The sequence below is a fragment of the Tenrec ecaudatus genome, chromosome 11 (assembly GCF_050624435.1).
Source record: "Tenrec ecaudatus isolate mTenEca1 chromosome 11, mTenEca1.hap1, whole genome shotgun sequence".
Taxonomy (NCBI): domain Eukaryota; kingdom Metazoa; phylum Chordata; class Mammalia; order Afrosoricida; family Tenrecidae; genus Tenrec; species Tenrec ecaudatus.
In genome coordinates this window covers 91,234,078-91,261,299 of record NC_134540.1, presented here as the reverse complement: position 1 = coordinate 91,261,299, position 27,222 = coordinate 91,234,078, and the positions used below count along the sequence as shown (strand labels likewise).

The 27,222-nt window shown below is 47.1% G+C and overlaps 1 protein-coding gene across 1 annotated transcript in view; it reads right to left on the bottom strand.

Annotated features, from left to right (window-relative positions):
- COL4A1 (collagen type IV alpha 1 chain) overlaps window positions 1–27,222 on the bottom strand; it is a 170,672-nt gene that overhangs the window by 25,945 nt on the left and 117,505 nt on the right. Inside the window, exons 21-40 of the mRNA XM_075563429.1 lie at window positions 26,999–27,163; window positions 22,423–22,518; window positions 20,523–20,606; window positions 19,897–19,967; window positions 14,562–14,753; window positions 13,847–14,015; window positions 10,419–10,511; window positions 10,216–10,320; window positions 9,300–9,397; window positions 6,854–7,004; window positions 6,501–6,614; window positions 5,649–5,816; window positions 5,422–5,511; window positions 4,403–4,555; window positions 4,122–4,220; window positions 3,923–4,012; window positions 2,058–2,197; window positions 1,284–1,410; window positions 1,107–1,187; window positions 538–636 (exon numbers count right to left, since the gene is read on the bottom strand). Coding sequence (XP_075419544.1) covers window positions 538–636; window positions 1,107–1,187; window positions 1,284–1,410; window positions 2,058–2,197; window positions 3,923–4,012; window positions 4,122–4,220; window positions 4,403–4,555; window positions 5,422–5,511; window positions 5,649–5,816; window positions 6,501–6,614; window positions 6,854–7,004; window positions 9,300–9,397; window positions 10,216–10,320; window positions 10,419–10,511; window positions 13,847–14,015; window positions 14,562–14,753; window positions 19,897–19,967; window positions 20,523–20,606; window positions 22,423–22,518; window positions 26,999–27,163 — 2,385 coding nt within the window. The remainder of the gene's footprint in view (window positions 1–537; window positions 637–1,106; window positions 1,188–1,283; window positions 1,411–2,057; window positions 2,198–3,922; window positions 4,013–4,121; window positions 4,221–4,402; window positions 4,556–5,421; window positions 5,512–5,648; window positions 5,817–6,500; window positions 6,615–6,853; window positions 7,005–9,299; window positions 9,398–10,215; window positions 10,321–10,418; window positions 10,512–13,846; window positions 14,016–14,561; window positions 14,754–19,896; window positions 19,968–20,522; window positions 20,607–22,422; window positions 22,519–26,998; window positions 27,164–27,222) is intronic.

Below are 27,222 nucleotides of genomic sequence, written 5' to 3'. Positions count from 1 at the left end.
GGGTGGCCCCGGTCTCAGATGTCGTGTCTATCCTCTCCTACTTTACGCACGAGTATGACAAGGGTAAGTGGTTGTCATGGTCGGGGCCTGTAGCCTGTACTCATATGCCGTGTAGTAGCTCTCTCACTGGTAACCAGGGGCCAACACATATCCCCAGGATCATTTACTAAAGGATCAGCGAGAAGGGTGTAGTCAGTTTTCTTTGCTGGGGCAATGCTAAGGGGAATAGAGAGGAGAATGTTTCCCTGACAGTCACAGTGCCCTACGCCAGCAGGTCTTTCTGGGTCCCTCACCCACTCTCTCCCCACTGAAAGGGGTCCGTGTTGCTAGGTAGGTGCCCATGAGCACTGGAGGAATAAACGCACAGCCTCCTTTGCCCATCTCCTCCTCCTCCACCTGTTCGCCTCTGGGAGTAAAGGCTGAAAGGTATTGCGCATGAACTTCGGCCCTCAGCGGGGTCTGTGAGTCGCTGGGAGTGCCTCGTGCGTATCCAAATGGAAGCTGCACGTGGAAGGGAAGTGGGCAGCCTACACGCACCTGGTTCTCCCTTCTCTCCGGATGATCCAGGGATTCCATCACTCCCGGGCTCCCCCTTCTGGCCAGCCGGGCCTGTGGCGCCAGGCTTCCCAGGAAGACCTCAAAGAGAAAGGGACACACCAGGTATAAGTCCCTCCCTGAACCTTTCCTAGTTGCTGGGTAGAACGGGGAGCATGCCCTGCTTCCCTCGGGTCTTCGGATAGGCCCCTCCCTCACGCCAGCAACAACACGAAGGGGCCCACAGAAGCTGGTAAGAGGGGAGAGGCGAGACTTAAAACTCCCATGCCCCAAACACCCAAAACTGTTCCTTCCTTCAACTGACTGGGACTACCTCTGAGCATCGGTTGATGACACCATGCACAGACCATCCAAGCCCACCACCAAACTGGGCCTGGACCTCTGGCAAATGGAGGTGGGTCTCGGTGGCTTCTGGTCTCTCTCTGCAGCAGCATGTCTGGGGCCTACAATCTCTCATCTCTGACAAGACACTCCTGGAGGCTTCCGATGCCGCGGCTAACAGCCGCTCATTCCACACTGCCCCTGCTCTTTGCTTGAAAACACGGCTCTACCTGCTTCTCCTTTGACTCCGGGGACACCATCCAGGCCTGGGAATCCTTTGTCACCTTTCTCTCCAGGCAATCCCGGGTTTCCTGAAGAAAAGCAGAACAGCGGATCGCTCGTAAGTGTGAGTGGTTTCCGTGTCTTCTTCGAAGCCCAGAGGCAGCAGGAGGCACCTGTTCACCTACCTGGGTAGCCTATGTTCCCAGGCAATCCTTTTGGGCCAGGCGTCCCTGGCATGCCTGGAATGCCGGTGCTGCCTTTTTCTCCCTTCTCCCCAGGGCTTCCTGGGAAACCAGTCAAACCTGGGTCTCCCTGTGAGCAGAAATTGGGCACATTAATATTATATTTGTCCCTGGACATGTGTTCCTATGCACTTTCTGAGTAGTACTATAACTCTGGGTAGAACACGTTGTACTGGAGAATCCTTCTTCTTGTTTTTAAATGGAAGCCAAAAATCTAATTCTGATTAGAGATGCAAACTGAGAAACCAAGAACAAAATAATAGCCAACAGCTTGATTTCTGTCTGCACCCCTGCCTTCCTCCTTTCTGTCTGCCAGGGAGAGCTGGCTACTTGAGCCTCTCAACATCGTCTCCCTTTTGGGAAGGGAGGTGTCATCAGAAGGGTGAGAAAGGGAAAGTCTAAATGGGGGAGAAAGTCCCTTATCCCCTGGTGACATAGCAGGTTATGAGTTGTCCTGCTGACAGCAAGGTTGGCAGTTTGAGACGAGCAGACACTTCACAGGAGAAAGACGAGGTTTTCTATTCAGCCTTGAAATCCCACAGAGGCAGTTCGACCCTGACCTACAGAGTTGCGATGAGTCGGAATCGACTCGATGACGATGAGCTGAGTTGATGATCCATTTCATGTGCTGAGACACAACACATTTTAAATCCCTTGTGAGAGCTCTTTGCATTTAGACAGATGGGATGGGACATTTCTATACAAGATCGTCATTACCTTGACTCCAGGGAAACCAGGAATACCAATGCCAGGTTGGCCAGCCTGCCCTTTCTCTCCTTTGGTGCCTTTTTCTCCAGCCAAGCCAGGGACACCCTGTTGACCCGGAATTCCAGGCACACCTTTCTCTCCAGGTGATCCTATAAACACAAACAATCAAAACTTTACTTTGCTATCATTAAATCTAGTGTTAATATTACTGATGAAAAGATTTCTAGACAGCCAGTCAAGGATGAGGGGGAAAAGAACATAGATTCCTTCTCAAATCAATCTCTACATGAGCGGGTGGACAGGAGACCCCCCGGTGGCACTGCAGACACACGGAGGTGTTTCCCCTCTTTCATAAAGACCATCATTTTCCCAAAGAGAGGAGAAATGCGTGAATTCCTTAGAGGACCGACTTTCTCAACAGGATTTTTAAAAAGGATTTTATGTTATTACATCAGCCACTCTCATAATCTCAACCGAGGGACCCCCCGAAGCCAGCCACGTAGTACACATGTACACTTGGACTTGTAATGTATGTTAGAAGTGAAACTTCTTTATCAACAGATGCGGACAGGAACTCAGACATTTATAGTGCAACCACAGTCACAGGAGCGGCTGAAGACAGAGGGGGACAAGAAAATTGGCTTCTGCCCGGACTCTTCCCTCTCCTGTGAGCCCTGAGACGTATTGCTCTTCAGAGCAGTATAAAATCACTGTCTTCTCTCAAGTTGCTCTTTTTTGCCACTTCCTATGTGTCTTGGAAGAAGTGCAGCCAGAATGCTCCTTACAGGCAACGGTGGCAGGCCTTCCAGCTCACGTACTTTGGACAGGTTACCAGGTGAGACCAGTCCCTGAGAAGGCCATCATGCTGGGTAAAATGAAGGGGCAGCGAAAAAGAGGAAGGCCCATGATGAGATGGACTGACACCGTGGCTGCACCAATGAGCTCAAACATAGGAACTTGAGCTGAGTGGACAGGAGACACCCCAACCATAGGATGGTGCAGGACCCGAGTGTTTCATGTTGTTCATAAGGTCACTGTGGTCTGGAATTGTTCGATGACATGTAACAGCAACAGCAAGCAGGCTTGGTGAGGCAGTGATCCAGCTTTGGGCTGGATCTGAAGAGGAGGCAGTTTGAACTCAATGCCGCTCCGCGGAAAAAAGACGAGGCGCTCTGTTCCTGTAGAGATTTGGTTTCAAAAGCCCTAGTTTTACTCTGGCCTCTAGTGTCACTCTAAGTTGGCAAGGACTCAATGGCAAAAGTGTGTGTGTGTGTTGTGTGTGTGTGTGTGTGTGTGTGTTAACACAGAAGGAAATTCTCAAGGAGCTCAGGTGGGGAAGTGGGATATGCCCTGGCCTTCTAACTACATAAGGTCAGCCGTTCAAAACCACCAGCTGCTCTGAGGGAAAAAGGTAAGGATTTCTACTTCTACAAAGCATTAGAGTTTCAGAAACCAATGGGGGGCAGTCCCACCCTGGCTTAATAGGTCATTATGAGTGGAAATTGTCTCAACGGCAGTAAGTAAGAACAAATGCTCACAGCAAGATATTAAGGTTAACTCGAGGCTAGAGCCAAGGAGACTCGGTAATTCTTTTAAGCACGGAGCTTTAGGAGGTGTTTCTTGTGTTGACAAAATTAAAGCTAAACACATCCTGTGGAGATAGCAATCAAGTGGACAGGCCACCTGGAGATACTCAAACATTGGTTATGGAAAGCCTAGGTGTTGCTTTATTAAATTGCAACTGCTTCAGCATGAGTCATAGTGTCACCATGCAGGAAGAAGTATGTGAATTCCTGTAGAAGACACCTCTGCTAGATGATTTTCTTCAGTGCGATGAGCTCTCTTTCTGCAGACTTATCCTATCGGATCCTCACCTGGCAAGCCCATTCCACCAACTGATCCTTTCGGTCCAGGAAGCCCTGGAACACCTGGGGTTCCACTTAAACCAGGATCACCTTTAGGGCCTACAATAATAAGGAGAGATATTCCATTGATTAACTTTCACAAAAAGGTCGGAGTCACTTAATTTGAGCAGGATCTTGCCCTGCTAGGCAGCGGGGTTCCGGGCCATACCTGGTTGCCCGGGATGCCCAGCTTGTCCATCCTTTCCAGGCATTCCTGGAGTTCCAGGATCTCCTCTGGATCCTCTATCACCAATTGGTCCCACTTGTCCTACACATCACAGAAGGTAAAAAAAACAACCACCCATGACTCGAGTTTGCTTAAGAGAAAGATTATTAAACATCCCAAATGAGTCTGATACTAATTTCAGAGGTAAGAATTCCTCTGGTTAAGCACACTGGGTGACTGCCATGACTAAACACCTTCCTCTAATCAGATTAGCAGACTCTTACCTTTTTCCCCTTGGTCTCCTTTCTGCCCCTTCATGGTGCCCATGTCCACATCATCCATTGTCCCTGGTTCTCCAGGGAGACCGATATCCCCTTTATCGCCTTTGTAGCCAGGGTCTCCCCTGGGTCCCGAGGCGCCTGGGAAGCCAAGGTCCCCTGGAGATGAAAGGGAAGCACCCAATAAGATTTGGCCAAGTGGATCCCAGGTTGTTATAAAGTTTGATGTCCTGTGTGGCTGCTAGAAGTGACTGACTCCGAAGTTAGAAGCAACTAATAACATGTCCCCAAATAACATTATAGTGCACTTCTGAGTTACACAGAAGACTATGGTCCAAAGTAAACCAACAGTAAAGCTACTTGCTAATCATTCTAATATGTGGGGCTCTCTCTGACTTAGTGAATTAATTTAGAGACTTTAGAGTTTTCTCTCCTTCCAAAGCTTTACCACTCTTGCTATAGTTTCCCTCAACTCTTTATACCAGTAATAACATTACTAATAATAGAATGAGGTTTTTCATGCTCTACTAAACAGATGAACACTTTCATGAGTAACACTGAAAGTCAATTTCTATATATCCATACATACAAATTGGTCAGATACACGTCTGACCCATTGCAAATAGCAAGATAAGACCAAACACTTAAAACTTGTAAGTTGCTCAGTTTGCTAATTTGATTCTGGGGACTTGCTCTCCGGGCCCTTGTATTACTGAAGGTCCTACTCTTTCTCAAAAAAAAATTTTTTTTTTTAATTATATCTCAGCTGTGTCAAGAGAGAGCCCCTGTCTTCTCGCAGCTGTGCTTGGCAGAGCGCAGCATTCGGTTCTACAAGCACATGCCCCATGACTATTTCTTCCTCCTGGAATGCCGGAGCCTTCCAGACACGTGCTTGATCTTCTTACATTATTTGCTCTGCCTCTTGAGATGAAAAATGAACTCCAACAATTCAAGAATTTCCCAGAAGAGATGGATAACTAAAATCACACGATAGGAACCCACTAGGAACTTATCAAGCCTCTTACCTTTTTCACCGGGTAACCCTGGAGTGCCTGCTGGTCCGGGAGAGCCAGGCTGCCCAGGGGTCCCCATGACGCCCATTTCTCCTTTGGAACCTACGGTCAAGGGGAGAGGTCATGACTGCGTCCCCATTGTAGATGCTGATGGTAACCACCCAGGGCCTGGGGGCAAAAGCGCATCCACACTTTGTCCTCCAAATCAGTGGGAAGTAGAGGTTCATCAGATCATTTACCTGGAAACCCTGGAAGACCAGGAGTTCCCTGTTGTCCAGGAAGGCCAGGGAGCCCCGACTGTCCAGTTAATCCGGGAAGTCCTTGCAACCCTTTATCTCCTTTCGGGCCCGGCATGTCCAGTCCTGGGAATCCAGGGAAACCTTTCTCTCCTTTGACTCCGGGAGGGCCTGGTGTTGGCGGAAAGGCAAGTAACTCTTAGTAGAATGTAAATAATGTTCTCCCCTGTTTTTCATGGTGCTTAACACCTGCTTTGTGTGAGAAGGGACACAAACCCGCCAGCAAGGGTGGGTTGACATGAATTCCACATTTGAGGAACATTGACGTTTTCGGTCATCAAGGCAGGCGATGGATAAACAACATCAAAAGGCAAAGGCCTGTTCCTTTCTGCCTACAAGAACTAGTGACTCTCCCTCTCTACCACCACCCCCTTCGTCTCGGACCAGGTGTCCCATTGGTCTCCAGCATCACTTCACTAACTGTCTGATCCACACCCGCCCTCACCACCATTGTCTAAGTTATCGACACAGGAAGGGTAGCTTCTGGGCACAGATTCAAACCGTCTAATCTATTCACACATAACTTATCATCCTTTTAGCAAGATAACCTAAAGACTAAGCATTTTGAGTTAAACAAGTTACTAATCATAATCCCTAATCCTAGTACTATACGGGCTTTGTTTGATAAATTCGGTGCCCATGTGCAAGCATGCCCCTAAACTTTAGTCCAAATTGCGGTCACAAATTAGAATGGGCTTCTTTTCCTTTTATTTCACACATATCGATCATCCCACACTGCGACACCAGCACCACCCCCAACCCCTCCTGAGAGGTGATTCTAGAATGCTACATCACCTATTGATCCTGGTGGCCCCTGTCCTCCTGGGGGGCCCATGGCACCAGGGGGCCCTGCTCCTGGAGCACCCGGAGATCCCTTGGGGCCTTGTAATCCAGGAGCTCCAGGTTCACCTGGTCAGAAGGGGAAAAAAAGGTGAAAAAAACAACTACCTGGGGACCATTTTGTCCATAACACGTTAACTTCTTACACGAAAGCACAACAGAAAACCACAAACACACGCCGCCTTAGGTTTTCATCATTTACTCATTTAACAGACATTTATTGAGCACCTAGTTGGTACTCTGGAGATTCTCACACACACACACACACAGAGTCAGTGCATGTTCTGCAATGATCTGTAAGATGCTACCTCTGATTCCCTGGAGCCCAGGAGGGCCGATGGCGCCATGTTCTCCAGGAATGCCAGGTTGACCAACATTCCCCTTTGCTCCAGGTGTGCCCGGAGTGCCAGGAAGACCTGGCAATCCTTTCAGTCCTGGTAGACCGACTCCAGGCTCTCCCTGAAAGTTGCCAAAATGCAGACAAATGAGTTAACTCAGCAAAGTCAATCTCTTTCTCAAGAGCATACGTGAAGATTGTTAAGTGATGTATTGGGCACCTTTGGCAAGAAGATGTCTGTTCAACTCTCCGGTGTACAGTTTTCTCATGCTTACTATTTCCAATCAACCTCACCAGAGCCCCACAAACAGGGTTTTTTTTTTAATCATTTTAATTTTATGGGGAAAAGTCAAAATGGAAAAACAGAATGATTTATCCAAAGTCACAGATGCAAGATTTTGATCGAAGCCTTTGATCTGCTCTTTCTGCCTTGTGCCGCCTTGTGTTGGTGGTAAGAACGGACTGGAGCTCCCTGACCAATCGCAAAGGCGTGCAGCCAGTTAACGGATAGCTTTGGGGAGATGGCAACATTTCAGGCATAGGAGGGTTTTTGAATCCAATTACAAATTTCTAACTCCTCTATGACTCGGGCGTCTTTGACAAACACTGATCATTAAAAATAAAGGAAGTCGTTTACAGAGTCCAACCACCCATTCAAACTAGACTCAACTGATCAAGGCCACCCATGGAAGCAAACACATGGGCACTAGATGATTCACTTCCCTGATGTCCATGACCAGGGATGACAGAGCGGGAGAGTGCTCCCAGGCAAATTCCAGCATCCATTCAGGAAGAAAACCCTCAGAAAACCAGGAATAGCAGGGAACGTCCTCAGCGTGATGAAGAGCACTGTAGAACACCCATCGCTAACCTCACACTTGATGTTGAGAAATTGATGCTTTCCCCTCAGATTGGGACTAGGACACGGATATCCCCTCACACCTGCCCAATCTAACATTGTACTAGAAGTCCCAGCTCAAGTCATCATCGATAAGAAAAGGAAATGAAAGTAATCTGGATTGATAAGGAAGAAATGGGACTCTCCTTGTTGACATACGACATGATTGTCTATGGAGAGAATCAAAACGGGAGTGGGGGTGGGAGCAAAGCTCTCTGGAGGAAATAGGGACTGTAGCAAAGTGACAGAGACATGTAGGAAAACCACTGCTCACCTACGTCCCACCAATGAGCACCTGGAGTTTGAAATGAAACAGCCCTGCACTCCTGGGCACTGTTAACGTCGATGCATGCTCCAGCAGGGGAAACAATTACAACGGGGAAGGGGCTCGTATCAGGGGAATTTTTTTAAGGCACGCTATTTTAAATCAAACCCTTGGTTCCAATTGGAAGGAGAATTCCAATCCACTTGGTGTTTACTACCTCATCTGCCTGGCGTGTTGAAGGTGATTAATCTGCTCCCAGTTGAACTAAATTTTAAAAATCAAATGGCAATGGCCAAGGAAGACTGGGTGGCTGACTGTGTAAAGCTAAACGTGCAGTGTCAAGCACACCGGAAAGGGATACCATGATTGACAATATGCCTTGGGAAAAGAACCACGGAAGCACAGTTCACGGCGACTCTCTGTGCAGTGAGCTGTGCGTGTCGCCCGCCCCCCCTGCAAAGCTGCCCTGGCTTCTGTTCTGATTCAACATCAACAGATCCAGTCTAGGTTTAGTGGTGGGAAAGTGGTTCCACTGCCCCTTCAGCACTTTCTCCTGTTGAACGCCGGCCATTCCAGACCTTTACCTCCCTTTCTGCACAACCATAACGGGAAAAGATCAACCCTCTGGCTGGTGACAGCCAAGTGATTTGTGGAATTGTAGGCCATCAAGCTGGTACAGGAATATTGATTTGAAAGCAAGGATAACCTGGAAGTGACACTAGATGACTGGTTCTCAACCAGGGACAGTGTTTCCCCTTGAGGATATCCTGCAATATCTGGAGGCATTTGGGGTTGTTATAACTAGGAGTGACATTTAGTGGGTCGAGCCCATGGAGGCTGCTAAAAGCAGCCCAGCCCCCCAAACAAACAACTATCTACCTCAAAATGTCCATGCTACCAAGGTGGAAAAAGACTAGACAGGCTCCTTCTGATCATGTTTTTGTGTTGTTGTTTTTTTTTTAAAACAGTGGCTTTAAACATAATTTGTCTGTTACATCTATAACAAGAAACACATTTTACATGAGCTCCATCCAATATACCAAAGGCAAAACATACTCATTAAACTGAAATGAACGATTCCTAAAATAGCACATATTTACTGTGTGCTATGTACTCTGATCATTTTCTATCCCATTGCATGAAAAACAAACCACAGCATGCTTGCCCAACCTATCCTGCGAGGTTAATATCACATGTTTTACTTGTCCAATGAATAATAAGAGTGAGCAGGTGACAGCAATCTGGGAGACCTACCTTTTGCCCCGGCACACCTGGGTTACCAGGTAAGCCATCGAATCCTGGGCGACCTGGAGTCCCCGGAGCACCCACATCGCCGGGCAGGCCATCAAAACCTGTTTGGGAAGGTCAAAAAGTCACAAATGTTCGTGCTATAATCTCATAGTTGACTCTCCTCACTTCTTTTACACCTGCTCACAGGCACCTGAACAGACGGACGTGGGAAGGTCAACCACAAGGTGTTCTAAGAGGGAAGATGAGGCCACGCGGTGGCTCATGGAAGAGGACAACATGAAGAGGCCACCGATAGAAACATTACTATTCCCTCTTCTTTTCTCACACCTGTCTTCCCCTCTTCCTTTTCCACTTAAAGCTTTTCTTCCTGCCCTGCTCCACCAGACAAAACACAGATCAACACGCTGTCGGAGACCCAGGTCTCCGGAGTCTCCTCGTCACCGTGTTAGGGATCTAGTCTGGGCACCTGGCCAGCCTGGCTAAATGACAGTCTTGCACTGTAACACAACTCCCACACAAACTGATTCATGACCCTCTCATGTGTGCAGGGGGCCTGCTTTAGACCACTGGTTCTCAGACTCGGCTGCAGTCCGTACACAGGCATCACGGCACGGGTGTGGGTGTAAACTGCCTGGACCCTGCTCTAAGCGGTCATTTGGGCTTTGGAAAGCGGTTTGTATTATCCCATCAGTGCCATCAAGTTGAGGCCGACTCAGTGCCAGTGCGCCACAGCATTCCCAACAGCTCATTCTTTAGAAGTAGCCCTTTCTTCTGAGGTGCTCTTGGGGGACAGCACCCACCAACTGCCTAAGGGACGGCTCAGGCCTTAACCGATGGTCCCACCTAAGAACTCTAGGCGGGTTTAATACACGGTGACGTTTGAGAACCACTCACACTTAGGCGTATCCTAAAGATTTACCTTTGGGGCCTGGAGGTCCTGGAAATCCGATGCCTGGCTGGCCAACAGAGCCCTTCTCTCCTGGGAGTCCTGGCCTCCCTGGGGTTCCAGGAAATCCTCTGTCACCTGTTATGAGAACAGCAAACGGTCAATCTAAGCACAGATCAAAAACAAAGACTTTTCACATCTCATCTCCAGGTCTAGGGGGGCATTTCTAAAAGTACCTTGGGGTCCTTGTAATCCCGGGGACCCTGGGAACCCTTCAGCTCCAGGAGGTCCAGGTAAAGGAACGGTTTTTCCTGCTTCACCCTTTGGGCCTGGAAAATACAAAGAAAGAAGATACATGGAGTAGGTGAGCTGCAGCATCACATCCTCTTCCCCAAACTAAACTCATCGCCACTGAGTGGGTGCTGGCTCACAGTGCCCCTAAGGACAGGGCAGAACTGGCCCTGGGGGTGTCCGAGACTGTTAACTCTTCATGGGAACAGAAATCCCAGTCTTCCTCCCCAGGAGCAGCGGGGGGTTTTGAATGATGGACCTTCCTGATTGATGTCCAATACATCACCACTATGCCACTTGGGCTCCCTCAATACTACCCCTTAAATATGGTACGCTACGTGACGTGATTGAAATATGGAATGGTATATGTATTAAATCCCAAAAATAAAAAGTGGTACTTTAGTAGACTTAGAGAAGTCTCAGTCTCCCTATTTCCTTTCCTTCCGTCTACTCTTCTAGAATCTTTCAGAGAAAGCTAGTCCTGCCCCCAAATGCCAGTCCAAAAATAACCTCAGTCACAGAAATTTGAACATTCTACAATAACAAAAAATGGCACGTCCCTGCGTCATTTCTTAGTTAGTCACGGTAAAAAAAAATAAGAAATGTGTTCTCTGTTTCTCAATTTATCAGCCTGTCCTCATTTAAGTTTCCTGAGGCTGGCCTGCATGATATTCATCTGCAGGTAAATTGCCTTCATCCTGTAACAAGAGGTGGCTGACATCTGACCTGTAACAGCAGTGGGCTGGCTCAGAGCGACCTGAAACGGCACAAGAAAGTCACCCCAACGTCCACCGCCAAGCCTTTCCCAGTCAGGACACCAGGATGGCCCAGTCATCTGAGTGTGCATGCACTGCCTCAGCCATCCGCTGGGTGTCAGGATTTAGCTTTGGAGAGAGGCTCAGCACACCAGTCTCAATGAAGATGTCCCTTGTACCAACCAAACAAAAATTCAAAATATTTAGGGTCTCCCTGTAACAACACATGCATTCTGTAGCTATGGGTTCTGATAAGTTCATTTTTGCTATCTTATGTTCTTGGGAGACTGCTGCTTAGATCATAGAGGCAGGCACTAGTACAGCAAATGAAAAAGTGGATGTTCTAATCTGAAAAGCGTATTGGGTCTGGAAAATGAAGGGACCCTCTAAAGTGTCGGTGACAGATGACTGACACTGTCAGAAATCCCTCGCTCAGGAACGTTCTCTCTGCACAGTGCCAGGAGAGATCCCTATTGTGGGTGCTGTCGGATGCTGGTCAGCTGGCTCATGAACCTTTATGGGTGGCAGAATGAATGTCAACTCATCACGTTCTGCCCTCATGATTGTTGGGATGTGGAAGCCCGTACACGTATAAGGACACCGGTTTGTTTTCAGCCAACCAAACAACCAACAGAAAACCCTAATTCCTTTTTCTAACTTTGAAAGTTTGCAAGATTGCACCAGGACCCCACAGTTGATTTGTTGACACCAGGAGACATGAGGAAAGGGATCCCAGATCTCTTTCCAGCTAACTGAAAGTCTCTCTAAGTCCCACTTCAATATCCCTGTGCCCCTGACCATCAACAACCAACCTCACTGCCACGGAGTTGCTTATAACTCACACCAACCCTGCGGGACGGAGTAGAGCAGTGGTTCTCAGTCTGTGGGTTGCCATCCCTTTGTGGGTCGAACGACCCTTTCACAGGGGTCGCCCAATTCATAACAGTAGCAAAAATGACAGTGATGAAGTAGCAATGAAAATCATTTTAGAGTTGGGGGTCACCACAACACGAGGAGCTGTATGAAAGGGTCGCAGCATTCGGAAGGCTGAGAACCCTTGCTTATCAATTTCAAAGGCTATAAATTTGTATGGGAGCAGACAACCGCATCTTTCTCCCGCAGAAGGGCTGCTGGTTTAGAACTGCTCAACCGATTACCCACGATGCCACCAGGGCTCCTTGGGTGCCCCTAAAGAAGTGGTAATAACAGCAGCATTGCCGAGAACTCTGCTAAACCAAGGACCACGAGCAAAGGAATCCTAAGTGGGTGCTACATGTTCAGTGTGCATATAAACAATGAGAACGATAAAAATAAAAGTCACTCGGGATTTGCAAATGCTCTTGATTTAGTCAAGAGTCCATTAAATCAACACCACCGAGTCGAGTCTTACTCCTAGTGACCCTGTGGGGCAGAGTGCAGCTGGCCCCTAGGGTTTCCAAGGCTAAATTCTCTCTGAAAGCAGACCATGCTTCTTTCTCTTGCAGGGTGGGTGGTGGCTTAGAACACTGAACCTGCTGGTTAGCGTCCAAGGCCTTCAGCCACTGTGTGGCCAGCCTCAAGTTTGTAATACCCCTACCTTCAAGCCTGCCTTTCACTGATAGGGACATTGTGTACTTAGTTATAAGTAAAAACAAACAAACCACAAACCCCCACAACCTAATTGCCATCAAATTGGTGTCGACTCTTAGTGATAGGCTACATCACTGGGACTTTTAGGATAGGATAGACCTGTCCCTGAGTTTCTGAGACTGTAACTCTTTACAAGAGTAGAGAAAGCCTGTCTTTCTCCTGCGGGGCGGCTGGTGGTTTTGAACTGCTGACCTTGCCGTTAGCAGTCCAAAGGTATAACCACTGGGTCACATCTATAAAAGCAGCTATCCTTTTAGCAAGGTCTTAGAGATTACTGGTTCATCTGGCTCATTCTACAGGGAAGACAGTGAACATACAACATTCCTCTACTTCTTTAATGTTTCTTCTCTTCCCACTGTCATAACCCCAGTTCTACCTTACACATCCAGCCAGACCACTGGTACACGTAAGAGCTCTCAAAACAAGGAATCCAGGACAGATAACCCCCTCAGGAACAGTAATGGAAATATTGATACCATGAGGGTAACGGGAAGGGGGGGGGAAGGGGTAGAAAAAGGAACTGAGCACGATGATTGACATATAACACCCCCCCCCCACACACACACCCAGGGAGACGAACAACAGAAACATGGGTGAAGGGAGACAGCACACGGGGCAGGGTCAGATATGAAAACAATAATTTATAATTTATCAAGGGTTCATGAGGGTGAAAGTGTGAGGGGGGTTGGGGGACAAAAAGAAGAGCTGATACCAAGGGCTCCAGTAGAAAGAAAATGTTTTGAAAAGAATGATGGAAACATATGTGCAGATGTGCTTGACACAATGGATGGATGGATTGTAACAAGAGCTGTAAGAATCCCCGGTAAAATAATGGATTGAAATATAACAAAACGAGAGAAAAAGAGGAAGACACATTAAAGTTATCATCCCCTTCCTGCAAGAACTGACACCAAAGCCATGCGGCCTGCTTTCTGACCCTAGAAATCTCTGTGCGGCCTTCATGTTGCTTCTCAATTCTCAAGCCTCACCTGGGAGACCTGGGGACCCAGGGTTTCCAGGAAAGCCTGTTTCTCCTTTGTCTCCAGTTGGGCCCATGGGACCAAACCCTGGTGGACCAGGAGGGCCGATATCTCCACGACTTCCAGGGAAGCCAACTCCGCCGGGAGGGCCCCGTTCTCCTTTGAAGCCTATTGAGCCCTGAAAACAACAAAAAAGGACAGACAATGAATCCACAGAACAGCCACTTCTGCCTATACCAATGCCCTAGCCGGCTGCAGTAAATAAACAACAGAGTCCAACAGGCGCACACTCATTTACTTTGTGAATCCGCTGTCAAAAGTCAGCATGTGGTTAATGAATAAAACCAGCATTTTCCCCTCGAAGCATAGAAAGAATTTCCCTTCCCCAACCTACACGAGGAGCTACCGCAAAGAACAAGGTCCTTAGACCAGGAGTCTTTCTTAAAGGATCACTTTTCATTTTACCTCCCCATCCAAAGCAGCTAAACCCTTTCCATTCCCTCCAGACATCAGCTAATTCTGATCTCTTATCTTTTAACTGATACGTGGTTTTTAAGACTTGAGTTTTCCCAGGAGTCAAATCCATTTATGAAAGTCACCATCTGGATCCTTTCTGGAAAATACTTCGATATGGTTAAAACAATTCATGTATTTTATTCTCTGCAGATCCCTCTGCACGATCCCGAAATAGGGGCAGCATGTGCAAGTATGGAAATAAACATACCGGTGAGCCTTTGGGGCCAGGAAGACCCGGATGGCCGTCTCTTCCAGGGGATCCTGCTCTTCCGGGCATCCCGGGCTGCCCTGGGAAGCCTGGGCTTCCTTTTTCCCCTTTGAGTCTCATGTCGAATAACAACTCTCCTGGTTCTCCCTTAGCTCCTGGGTAACCGATGAGCCCTGGGGAGCCTTGTGGCCCCTGCAACAAGAAAGCATGATGAATAGACCCACCTAAGTAACAGACCCGGGCAGCACAATCAACGTGGCCAGACAGACGTTTAGATATCATCGTTCATGCTCCAGAATGCAAGCCAATCACTCAGCTCTGATCTGGCCCCTACTTGTGTCTTCTTTGCAAAGCACTTCTATAATACATATAAACTCTGCTCCCATCCAAGTGAAGCCCATCCATGGAGACCCTACAGGACAGGGAAGAACTGTCCCCGATGGGTTTGCAAGACTGTCACGCTTTATGGGCAGTAGAAAACCCCATTTCTACATACATAAGATGCATACTTTTATTATGGATAATATATGCCTATACGTATACACATGGCATCCCACAGAGCCCTGACGGTGGAGATAGAGGGAGTCACCTAGCTGCACACGTAGCTGCTAGAATGGACCTTAGATTGCATCCTTGCCCCTTACAGTCACAAAAGCATTTTAGCAACTCTTAAAGGAAAAAGTTTAGCAAAGCCTTTCTTATATAGGTGCTGGATTTTCGACTTCTTGGGGCCCAAGAACTAGAGAAATGGCTTCTGGGTCCAGGCGGTGGTAGAGTCAAAGTGGGTTGAGAACATCAATGTTTTGATTTTGTTTTTTATATCTGCTCGGCAGTGGGAGTCCCTCATTGGAACACCTTGCCAGCGCGCTCAGCTGCTAACTGGAACACCGGAGCTGCTAGTCCATACAGAGGTGCCTGGGAAGGAAAGGGCTGGCGATGTGCTCTCAGCAAATCCTCATGTGAACGCCCTGCCAAGCACATGCCCACTCTGACACATGGGGATGCCAGGAGACAGAATCTACATGTGTCCCGAAGTGGGTGGCACGGCCCCCTGGGGCTGCCGAAGGACCAGGGCCCCTGCAAGGGCACTCACTGCCATGCACTACATGCGGACTCTGAGCCAGCCTACGGGACGAGGGCGCACTGCCCCTGTGCTCTCCCACTCGGAAAGGCTTAAGGAGAGTAGGACACCCCGACTTCCTCCCAAGGAGCAGCTGGGGGGCTGGACCTGCACCCCTGTCAGTTAGCAGCCTGACAGGTCACCATGGTACCCCTGCACCAGAACTCCTGCAAAAGCAGCGATGGTTCTTCTTCCTGGACTATGGGACACACTACGGACGTTTTTAATCACAAGGAAGCTGCGATTAGAAAGTTTAAAGAAAACAAAAAACCCTTCGGAAAAGAGGCGGGAGGCCAAATGAGTTTGGGGACCTGTGAACTAGACAGTCACTGAGTGCAGTGTCACAGATTTCCTTTGACAGTTATATGAGGGGGCTTCCAAAAGCTCCCAGGGAGACCAAATGGAAAGATGATGGGATGTTCTCACAGACTTTTTAAAGGTCCCTTGTACATCAGTGCCCTCCAGAAGAGAGGAGGACCTGCGGGGTCAGGCAAGAGAGGAAACACTGGGGACGAGCATGTGGCCAGCTCGGTGGCTACGACGGACAGCAAGCGCACTGGCATTCACTCTCCCGAGAGACGCACATTAGGACATTGCTTCGAGTTCCTGGAAAGTCACATCCACAGGGAGCCCCACACCCACGATGGCTCCCTCCAGGCACCCTGACGGTCACTGTCCGCTTCACAACGCGAAGCGCACGGCGTTCAAATAGTTGTCCCAGTTACTGGTCTCTGGGGCCCGAGAAACAAACATCTTTGGTGGATGTGCTGGCTTGGAAGAAGTTGAACTCTTGAACAACTGGTTTCGTGTGAATCCCTTTCTATAAACCCACTCTCAACAGACTGTGAATCACATACGTACACATACCTTCATGTGTGTTCACAAAATATCTATTTCTCGAGAAACACCAGAAAATACCAAAAATTAATACAGTTTTCAGAGTTTTTTTGTTTGTTTTTAAGCAACTATCATTTATCACATGCCTGACATGCCATGGAAGGGAGCCCTGGTGGTGTAGTGGTTATGCATTGGGCTGCGATCCTCATGGTCTGCAGTTCGAAACCAACAGCTCCCCTGAGGGAGGAAGACAGAGATTTCTACCCCCCCCAAACCCGCACCCCCGGAATATTAACAGTCTTTGGAAAGCCACAGGGGTCGGTGTTGAGTCAGCCTTGATTCGCTGGCAGTGGGAAAGGGCACACTGTGAGCCTTTGCATTATCTCATGCTGACCACGGGTCTGGAACATTGAAACCATTATTTAGCAGATGAGGAAACTGATGCCGAGGGAGCATAAGTGATTCTTCTCACACCACACAGGCGGAAGTGTGAGGGATGGAATGCAGACGCGTGCATGGCCGCTGCAGAGCCTGGACTTGATCGACTATAACATGTGAACACTGCAGGAAGTGAGGGATTGCCTCCAGCAACCTACTCTGGAAGCAATGTGGAGACTGGGTTGTCCACACGCTACGCAACCTGCTCCAGAAGAACCCAGGAGGGGCTTCCAACTTGTCTGTCCAGATTGCTTCCTCAGCACCAACTCTGCTAAACTGGGCAGAGCGACACCACCAAGAGGCACTTCTTTTATTTTTTTCAAGCACATACTTTTATTTATTTATTTTTCCTCTAGTTCTTTCTTTTTTATGTATTTTAATATCATTTTGGGGGGCTCATACACCTCTTATCACAATCCATCCATACATCCATTGTGTCGAGCACATTTGTACATATGTTGCCATCGTCATTCTCAAAACATTTTCTTTCTACTTGAGCCCTTGGTATCAGCTCCTCATTTCCCCTCCCTTCCTCCCTCATGAACCCTTGCTAATTTATAAATTATTATTATTTTGTCATATCTTACACTGTCTGATAACTCACGTCACCCACTTTTCTGTTGTCCGTCCCTCAAGGAGAGGGTTATATGTAGATCATTGTGAGCAACAAAAGAAAACAACAACAACAAAATAAAAATGACAAAAGAAAAGCCTGTAAATAGTTCAAGGTCTGTTTGTTGACCTGTGGGAGGGTTTTCTGGTTGAGTCTGATGGGGCGCCATGCCCTGGCCCCAAAGTCTATTTTTGGCACTCCCTGAGGATTTTGTTGCTCTGCTCCCCTTACTGTTCTGTTGCACACCCTTAATGTTTCACCTCAGTGTGGTGGGGTCAGTTCAGGCACAATTGTGTCTCCAGTGTTGTCCCATCGGGCTATGGGTCAGTGAGGGATGTTGTGTCGCATAGTGGGGTGGCCCTATGGTCCTCTCTGTGCGTTGGCTGCTCTGAGTGGGAATATCGTCTTCAAGGCTTGGTGGGCCAGGATGTGCTCCACTCTCTCTTCCTCCTCCTGCATTTGCTTCTGTGTGCTCTGATCAGACATGTCCCTCTCCCTGAGCTGTAGCTTCAGTATTGTCCCCTAGAGGCACTTCTAACACAATCCAGAACACTTCTCTAGAAGGATAGTCAGTCTCTCTCTGCCTTGTCCAATACTTTTTAAAATTTTAAATTAAATATAATAGAAAAATTAATTTCCTTAGTCTCACATTAGTCACCTATAAAATACTCAATAGCTGCATGTATTCAACCCGAACTCATGGAGTCCATTCAGACCCGTGGCGGACAGGACAGAGAAGAGCCTCCTCTTTTGGGTTTCCAAGACTGTGAATGCTAAGGGGAACAGAAAGTCTCTTGTAAAAAGAGATGCGACCCCAACACAGAAGGAAGCTGGCCGGATGAAGACGGAGGCAGAGATCGGAGGTGAGCGGCCATTAACCAAGGCGCAGGTGGCGTTGCAAGTGGCTGGAGGAAGCAAGAAAGGTGGGAAGTTCAGAGGGGCAATGACCAGTCAAGGTCTGGATTTGGGGCTTGTGGGAGGGTAGATTCTTCTTATTTTAAAGCACCCATGTTCAATAACTGCTTACAGCAGCCTGGGTGGGTCTCTCTTTTAGTCTCTTTGCAAATTCAAAATAAGAATAGTAGGTCTTTGAGAGGTTAAACCACAGTGCTATAATTCTGCTTCAAATCACATTAAATCATTTACCCCTGACTCTATTTCTAGAAACTGTTTCAACCTGAGGAAAGACTAGGGCTTGCGATGGAGAAGACAATGGGAGGCATAGTTTTTAAATATGCATTTTTCATTTTCTTGATTACCCTGATTTCTCAGGAACCACCCTCCTTTCGCACTTTGGTCTTTCCCCATTTTTACTGGGTTTGTGGGAAGGGGAGCGGTTCAGACTGACTTTCAGCCCCAGTGGAAGCAGGAAGTTAACCAGGAGAGCAGTCATTGAAGGGCAATGGACAGAGGCTAACCCCGACCTTCGTCTACGTCCTGAGAGTTCTCTGGTCTTTGATCACCACCACAGTCCAGGTTTCTCCCTATGTGAATAGCTAACTTATTAAGAAATATTTAAAACAGTTGCAACTTCTAACCAGCTCCCCAGGCACCAAAAAAGGTCTGGAAAGCAAAAGCCTGATCTAACTTCAAAAGGAGAAAACTATTACTGAATTCCAGCTGTTTCATTTCTTTTGCACCTAACTTTTGCCCAAGTTTTCCCTTATGGAAGCTTCCAGCAGGATTTTTGTTTTGTTTATAAAAAAAAAAAAAGTTAAACGATACTCTCCCAACGAATGCCAACTTCTGAAACAATCTAGAGGCGCTAAGAAGCTGGGGTTTTGTTTAACTGGAAGGTTTCAGGCGGCCAAACTCACTGGCACCGAGTTTCCAAGCCTGTTCAGTGGGCGTAGAAAACCCCATCTCTTTCCCCTAGAGCCGCGGGCGGTTGCCAAGGGCTGACCTTTCAGATACCAGCCCCACCCCCTCCCCATGGAACACCGGGACAGCACCAAGGTTCCTGGGGATTCCAAAAGGCACCTCCGTAGTCGGCGTTGGTGACAGGGAATTTTGAAACAAAAATCTCTGCGAAGACTAATAAACGATGACTTCAGATAACTAGAGGAAAACAAGTCGGTGTCTCTAGTCCCTCCCACCGAAGGCATCTGTGGGGTCAGTTACAAGCTCATTCTCTGCTCCGACTGCCCTGCAGCTGCCTGGGTCGAATGCTGCAGTAATTTAAGGGCAACTGGCTCAAACAATACTTTCCCAGCCCCCAGACAAGTCCCAAGACATTATGTTCCCCCAAAAATGAAAAAAAAAATTATAACTTTGGTCCAGTGCTTATAACTGCTAACCAGTACGTGAACTCAAACAGGTGTACTCACCGGCATCCCCTCCAGCCCGTCCTTTCCAGGTGTGCCCCTGTCCCCCTTGGGCCCGGGTTGTCCTGGGAAACCTTTCAGAGGAGAAGGGGTTGGGGAGGAAAAGGTGTAGCGCATCCTTTACAAATCCCTCCTAAGAACTCGATCCTCGCCCCACCCCTTCTTCTTTTGTTTTGAGATCCCACAGTGTGTAGGTCTTAATACAAAGTGCACAGACAATTGAGACGTCTCAAGAAAGTGGGGGCTAAAACACCCCAAGGTGGGTCCAGAAAAAGAAATGCATGTACACAGCGCAGATGCCCAAGGGGCTACAAGCCTCCTCCCACCATAGACCACTTGACGGAAAAGCACACTGGTGCCTGCTTCAAGAGCCAAGGGCGCATGCAGGTGGGGATCCTGCTAATAGGTCATTTTATCACCCCCAGATTAGAGGCCAATGTTGATCATTTTCCATCGTGTCAACTCATCCTGAAAGTATGGACTACAATTCTCACACTTAGGCTTTGGTTTTGAATGTAGAAAATCAAGCCTTGGAATAGATCCGGCACAGTTACGGTATATCTCGCTGAAAAGGTGCAGACTCACGGAATTCCACTTTGACTCGATCCTTTCCCATTGTGTGATCTTACCTATTTCTCCGGGGGGTCCTTGTACCCCTGGAGGCCCCTGGATTCCTCCGTCAACACACCCAACACAGCTCTCTCCTTTTTGACCTGAAAAAGGAAGTGTTGGGACCTTACGGAGGGCAAATGGCGAGAATCTCTGCTGACAGCAAAGAAACCGTCAAAGAAGGCTGTGGTTCATCGCGCTCTATTAACGTGATCTCTCCCTATCATGCTCCTCCTCCCATGCTCCACGTGCTCCTGGGCTGACCCCGCCGCCCTGGCTGGCCGCCCTTCTTCTGGAGGTCACCGAAGAGGCGCTGCCTTCCGCGAGCTTCCCATGCGACAGCTCTTGCCCCGGCAAGACGAATCCTAACCTTCCGCCTGGCTAAAGGCTGGGGTCTGCTCAAAACAAGCACACGGAAAGCCATCTACAAACTCAGTTTTGCTTCTCAGCCTGAGGAGTTCTTTGGGAATTCTCGCCTTGTTTATCTTGCTGTTCAAACCTAGGCTTTTCCGGTGACTGACATATTTTAAAAAGCTGCTTTCTAGACACAAATCCGACATAGTACGGAACAAAATGGTCATAGGAGAAAAATCATCGAGGGAGTCAAGGAAGTTTACCTTCATCAACCTTCCACTTGCCTCTCTCACTGGCTGCCTGCTAGCCCCAGGTACTGTTACCATGGGCTCGGTTGATGTAAATGGAAGCAGGTAGGGCCAACAATGGTAGCTTCGTGCTACTGAAAAGGGGGCAGGGGTGCCCTTTTTTCATTTGTATGCTTTCAAGGAGCAGCACTGCAACATTCTGGTTCTGGTCTCAAAGCTACCAGTGGGTAGAGAGATGCTTGAACAAACTGTTATCTGGGCCGGAAGATAATATGATCAGCATGAAGACCAAGAGGAAAAAGACTCCTCCGGATTTGGCAGGTGAGCACATGAGACCGCGGTGTGAAGAAACGCCTGCCAATTACATCCTACCATGGAGCATAAGTCATCCCAGGGGGTATAACACCTGGGAGCTAGAGCCATTCATGAAAAACAAAACACATGAAAAGTGGACTCTCATTGGCGGCAACGTTCTGATGGCTTCCAAGATCGCTCCCATCTAAGAGGTCAGTTGAGTTCTAAGAGCTGAATTGAAATAGTTTTCCATTTGTAGTTTAGATTTTGAGGGCCCCAAACGATTTACAATGTAAAGGCAGTAATGAATACTCAATGGAGCTGGTATTCTGGGGTAAGCGTCCTGCTCTTGGGTTATGAATAAGCAGATACATATTAAAATATCCATCACCTACTGTACTCTAAGGCAGGATTACGGTTGCGGAGCTCATTATTCCCTGTGCTGGTATTGTAGCAATCACATGAAGAGATTAGACAAGATTCAGAGCCAAGGGTTGGTAGCTCCCTGAGCCAAAGATTGGCTCACACTGACTATACCAACATGGCCTGCACATGAGTGGGAATTCCCAATGCTGCGAACAGCGTGGGGATGGGTCTGAAGGAATACGTTCCTAATTGGAGGGCAGAACTCGTCAATTCTGAACTGAAATATTGGGGTGATCTAAGGATCTGACTGTGAGGTTAGCCTGCGGACCATAGCTACATTGGAAAGCCTGGCTCCATAGCCTATGAAAATGGGGGAGAGCAAAGACTCTAACCTCGGAGCGTTATCCACACACTTCCCTCCCAGATGATAGAGAACTCCCTCTCAAGAGCTCACAGATTAGAACTGCAGCAACAGAGTGGAGGGCGACAATTATTCTAGGAGTAAATGAAGAGAGAATGTACCTGAGCCCACTCTGACCCCATTCCCAAACCAGCCAATATGCAGAAGGGTACAACATGCACAAAGAAGCCACCCTTAAGAAACAATAATAACACATAAAAAAAACCAAAAACAAACCAAGAACGTAAAATCGCTTACCTTTCTCTCCAATTTCCCCAGACAAGCCTTGCCTCCCTGGACTTCCAGGAAGACCCTGATCACCTGGTGGTCCCTGCTGACATTCCACAATTCCATCTGAAATTCATTTAAAAAAAATCATAAGATCACCCTCCATTATAGTGGAATTGGATATTTGTATCTTCTTCATTTAATTTCTATTCTTGTAACAAGTATTTCAGACAATGCTACTTTAGTATTTGTATTTAGTACTTACTCATGACAAGTATTTTAGACAATGCTACTTTAGTATTTGTATTTAGCATTTACTTACTACAATGCTACTTTAGTATTTGTATTTAGTATTTACTTACTACAATGCTACTTTAGTACTTGTATGTAGTATTTACTCATGACAAGTATTTTAGACAATGCTACTCTAGCTGGCATCAGCACGATCCTACAACCTTCCTGTGGGAAGCACACTCAACTGATGTCGCATTAGCCACTCACCCTCACAAGCACCTACGGCTCGGATTCTGACTTTGCAGTTCTAGAGCATAACGCCTATTCCCTGTGCTTTGTTTCATTGTGCACCGTAAAATAGCCTGAAATCATCCTTCTGTTACATATTAAGAAACCGAGGTCAAAAATTAAATGATTTATTAGACAGAGTTTAGAATTCGAACATTTGAATGCAAAAAAAAAGTTCAATGATCTGTCCAGGGCCATACATCTGGTAAAGTCAATGCTGAGACTTGAACAAATGTATTACTGTTTTATTTTCTAATCAAATTATCAGAAAAATAATATTCATTATTTTTGAGAAGCAGACTATTCACGGGAAGAGGCTTATAAGTCTTATTATTAATCATTCTATTGGGTGCTCTTACAGCTCTTATAACAATCCATACATCAATTGTATCAAACTCATTTGTACATATATTGCCATCGTCATTTCCAAAACATTTTTTCTTTTTGCTTGAGCCCTTAGTATCAGCTCCTTTTTGTTCCCTCCATTCTCCACCCTCCACCCTCATGGACCCCTGCTAAATTACAAATTATTATTATTTTCATATCTTAAAAAAATTTCATATCTCATAGCATCCATTGTCCCCTTTGCTCACATTCTGTTGTTTGTCCCCTGAGGGTGGGAGTGGAAGATTCTTCTAATTCATAATCAACTCTGAGTATCATTATGAAGCAGGGCATAAAAATATATACCAGTAATAGCAACACCATCTGTTGTGGTTAACTAGTTTTTTAAATAATTATATTATATTCCAGATGTAGATTTTTGTAAAATTTATATATTTTATTTTCTAACAATTTTTAAAGAAAAATAACAGAGTTCATGAGTGGTGCAAACAGGCTGCTATCTAAAAGAACAGACTTCAAGTCCACTGGAGCAGCTGCCATGAGAGACAGACTGGGCAATCTGTTTCTAAAACAAACCTAAAAAAGCTAGAGCCAGCCTTTCCAAACCCAGTGGATTATAATTCTAGCCTGGTGCACACCGCAGGCTCCCTGTCAGTGGAGTCAGTTTAACACAAGCAGCAGGGGTCGTTTGGGCTGTGACTGTAGTGAGCAATCGTACAGACTGCCTCTGCCTCCAGCACTCTCAACATGACCACAGTCCAAACATCTTTGAGTTTTAGAGTTCACGCTTCATCTTTCCTTTATCTCTGTCTCCTTAGGATTATCGAGAGGAAAACCACAGAGGCTGCTGCAGACCCTTGAAGATTCCCCAAGACCTCTCTAACATGGACCTAGATTCTGCCTGTGCAGTTCCAGCTCAGGCTTGGCTGCCTTAGCCAGAGGTAACAGTGTCAGCCTCCCCTTCTCTGCTCTGTCTACTCTCTACTCTTCCCCCCTCCCTCTTCCCCCCCCCCCCCCCCCCCCCCCCCCCGTATCAAGCGGGCAATGGCAGCTGCCTTCTTCTGAGTGAGAATATCTTAAAGATAAAAGCAAAAAGATCCTTCGCTTATTACTTTGTTTTGAGTTGAGCGGAAACTGTTACTTTCAACAGTGTAAGACTTGCACTCTGAGGGGAAAGCTGCCTTGTTTTGTTTGCTTGTTGCTTGTTGCTTATTGAATTTTCAATGAATTTCACCCCAAAGCACAGGCAGGAAGACAGCCAGCCGAGGGCGCTGATAACTATCTCCCCACTTGGTAGCGCTTGGATCCTTGCACCTGTGCTCAACACATCTGGGGCAATGTGGAGTCGATTTTCACACTTCAAAAAACAGTCCCTAAATTATATGGCTATACAGAACCAACATTCTTTTTAGAAAGACAAGTTCATGAATACTGGAATATATCTCTCTATATAACAACAATGAACACACACACACACACACACAAATTAAACCAAACATTGCTATCAAGTCAATACTGACTAACAGACCGGATAAAACTGCCCCTGTGGGCTTCTGATACTGTAACTCCTTATGGGAGTAGACCACCAGCCCCCAAGCCCCCTCCCCACCTTTTCCCCAAGGAACAGCTGGTGGTTTCAAACTGCTGACCTTGTGGTTAGTAGTCCAATGCATAACCATTACATCACCAGGGATCTCCCTCTCCCCTCCCAGACACACACACACACGCCTACACATATGCATATGTGTTCACTGCTGTGTGTCATCCAGAGTAGAACTGCCCCAGAAGGTTTCCTAGGAATTTGAGTCAATGGCAATAGGTTTGCTTGTTTGCTGGCAGTCTCCTGCAGAGCTGCTGGGTAGATTTGAACCACCAACCTACCTGTCTGCTAGCAGTGAAGCTCTAGGCACTGCACCACCGTGGTCTCATTGATGTGCATATTCATTCATTCATTCATTCATTCACGCAGACTCGCTACCATGGAGGCCATTCACACTCACAGTGACTTATACACAGGTGGAAATTCCTTACAGGAGTTGAGAGCCCCAACTTTCTCTCTTGGAGTGGCTATTGGGTTTGAACTACCGCCCTTGGGATTAGAGCCCAATGCTTACCCGATATCATCACCAGGGCTAACACACACACGTGCGTGCATACACTTAGATATCGATGTATAGTTTGTGTGTGTGTGCGTGTGTGTGTGCACCCCGATGAGGGTATGTGTATCTATCTATCTATCTATCTATCTATCTATCTATCTATCTATCTATCTATCGCTCTCTCTATATATATATGAAAAATATGAATGTATTTTTTCCAGAACACTCCTCCTGCTGGCTTCATCTAAACCAGAATGACATGGCCTCCATGAAATCCACTGTAAAGCATCTTGCTGTGGAGCTCTGCACCGACGCCTCGGATCCATATCTTACAGTGTCTGGCCATGAAGAGTGTGCCAGTGCCAGATGGCGTGGGTTGGCTAGCCCACAAGGAGCGAGATGACAGCAGAAGGAGGAAGATTTGGAAATAAACCTGGAAGCACTTAACCTACGAATGTGAATGAGCTACTGCCCAGTGAATTAAGATCTCTTTGAACATAGACTGTAAATGCAAAACCAGTTTTCATTTGTAAATGACCATGCAGGATTCTTAATGGTGGATTCCTTAATTGAGACTAACTGCAAAAGGCAACCTGGATGATGGGGATGGTGGACAACACGAGGTCTTTAGTGGACAAGTCCTACTCAGCCTGGGAAAGGTGGTGGGCTTTGATTTGCTGACTCACACTTTTTAGAGTGCACTAGGTGAGGGCTTACCAAGCAGAGTTCACACATCTCGTGTTTCCTGGCACCCACTGCAACACTCCTCCCCCGGTGCTCTCCCTTCTGCTTCCCCTCTACCCTCTTTCCAGGCCCTCTTCCCTGTTGCTAACCCTCAGCATGTCCCCTTGGGGTCTTGTTCACTTTTCACTTAGTGTTTCATTCCAGACCTAAAGAGGGGCCATTGTCCTGGTGATCCCACCCATCTTCTTCTGATAAATAGTACTTTTGTTTGTTTTGTTTTGTTTTTAAATCCTTTTATTAGGGGCTCATACAACTCTTATCACAATCCAGACATACATCAACTGTGCAAAGCACATTTGTATAGTCGCTGCCCTCATCATTCGAAGGCAAAATCTCAAAAAGCAATTAGGTGTATCCATTGTCCTTAACCTTTCACAACTTTGTCTTTAAAAAAATGCTGCTCTTTTGTTCTCAAAGGGTTGATTGTTCTAAGGAACGGGCACCTCGCTGGCCTGATTGTTTCTCCTATAGACCTGTCTATTTGGGGGCTGCAGATTGAGTATGATTTATTTTTATCGATAGTGCTTACCAATTCCTAAGTAGCTCCGAGTTTACATACTTAATTGTGTCTGTCTTGCTCCTTAGTGCGCTGCACATGCTCTACAAGGGCAGCGGGTTTTGCACCGGCCTCATCACTGCTGGACACATAGTACCAAACCACACCCCCTGCCAAGAGTCCCTTCTGAATGCCAACAACCGCGTGTATTACAGAGTAAGATTGGCGTTTCTTGGCTGGAACTTCATGGTAGCAGATTGGCAGATTCGAATCACCAAGCTTTAGGTTAAGCAACCTAAATCAAACCGTATGCCCCACCAAGGGACCAACCCCTGGAGCAGGACATTGCGCTCAATAATCATGCAGTGTTGTGCTACGAAACAATCCCAGGGGGACTTACTTGTATGGCCTGGCTGTCCAGGGGGCCCAGGGGGTCCAGGAGGGCCTTGGATTCCATCTCTTCCACTTGGTCCAGGTAAAGACAAACCTGGATGTCCTTGGTCACCTTTTTCTCCTCTACTGCCAGGGAAACCAGGAGCACCGATCCGTCCCGGCACAGGTAAGCCTTAAACCAAAACACAATCAAATAAATAATTACAATGCAAAGTTTAAATCCACACAAAG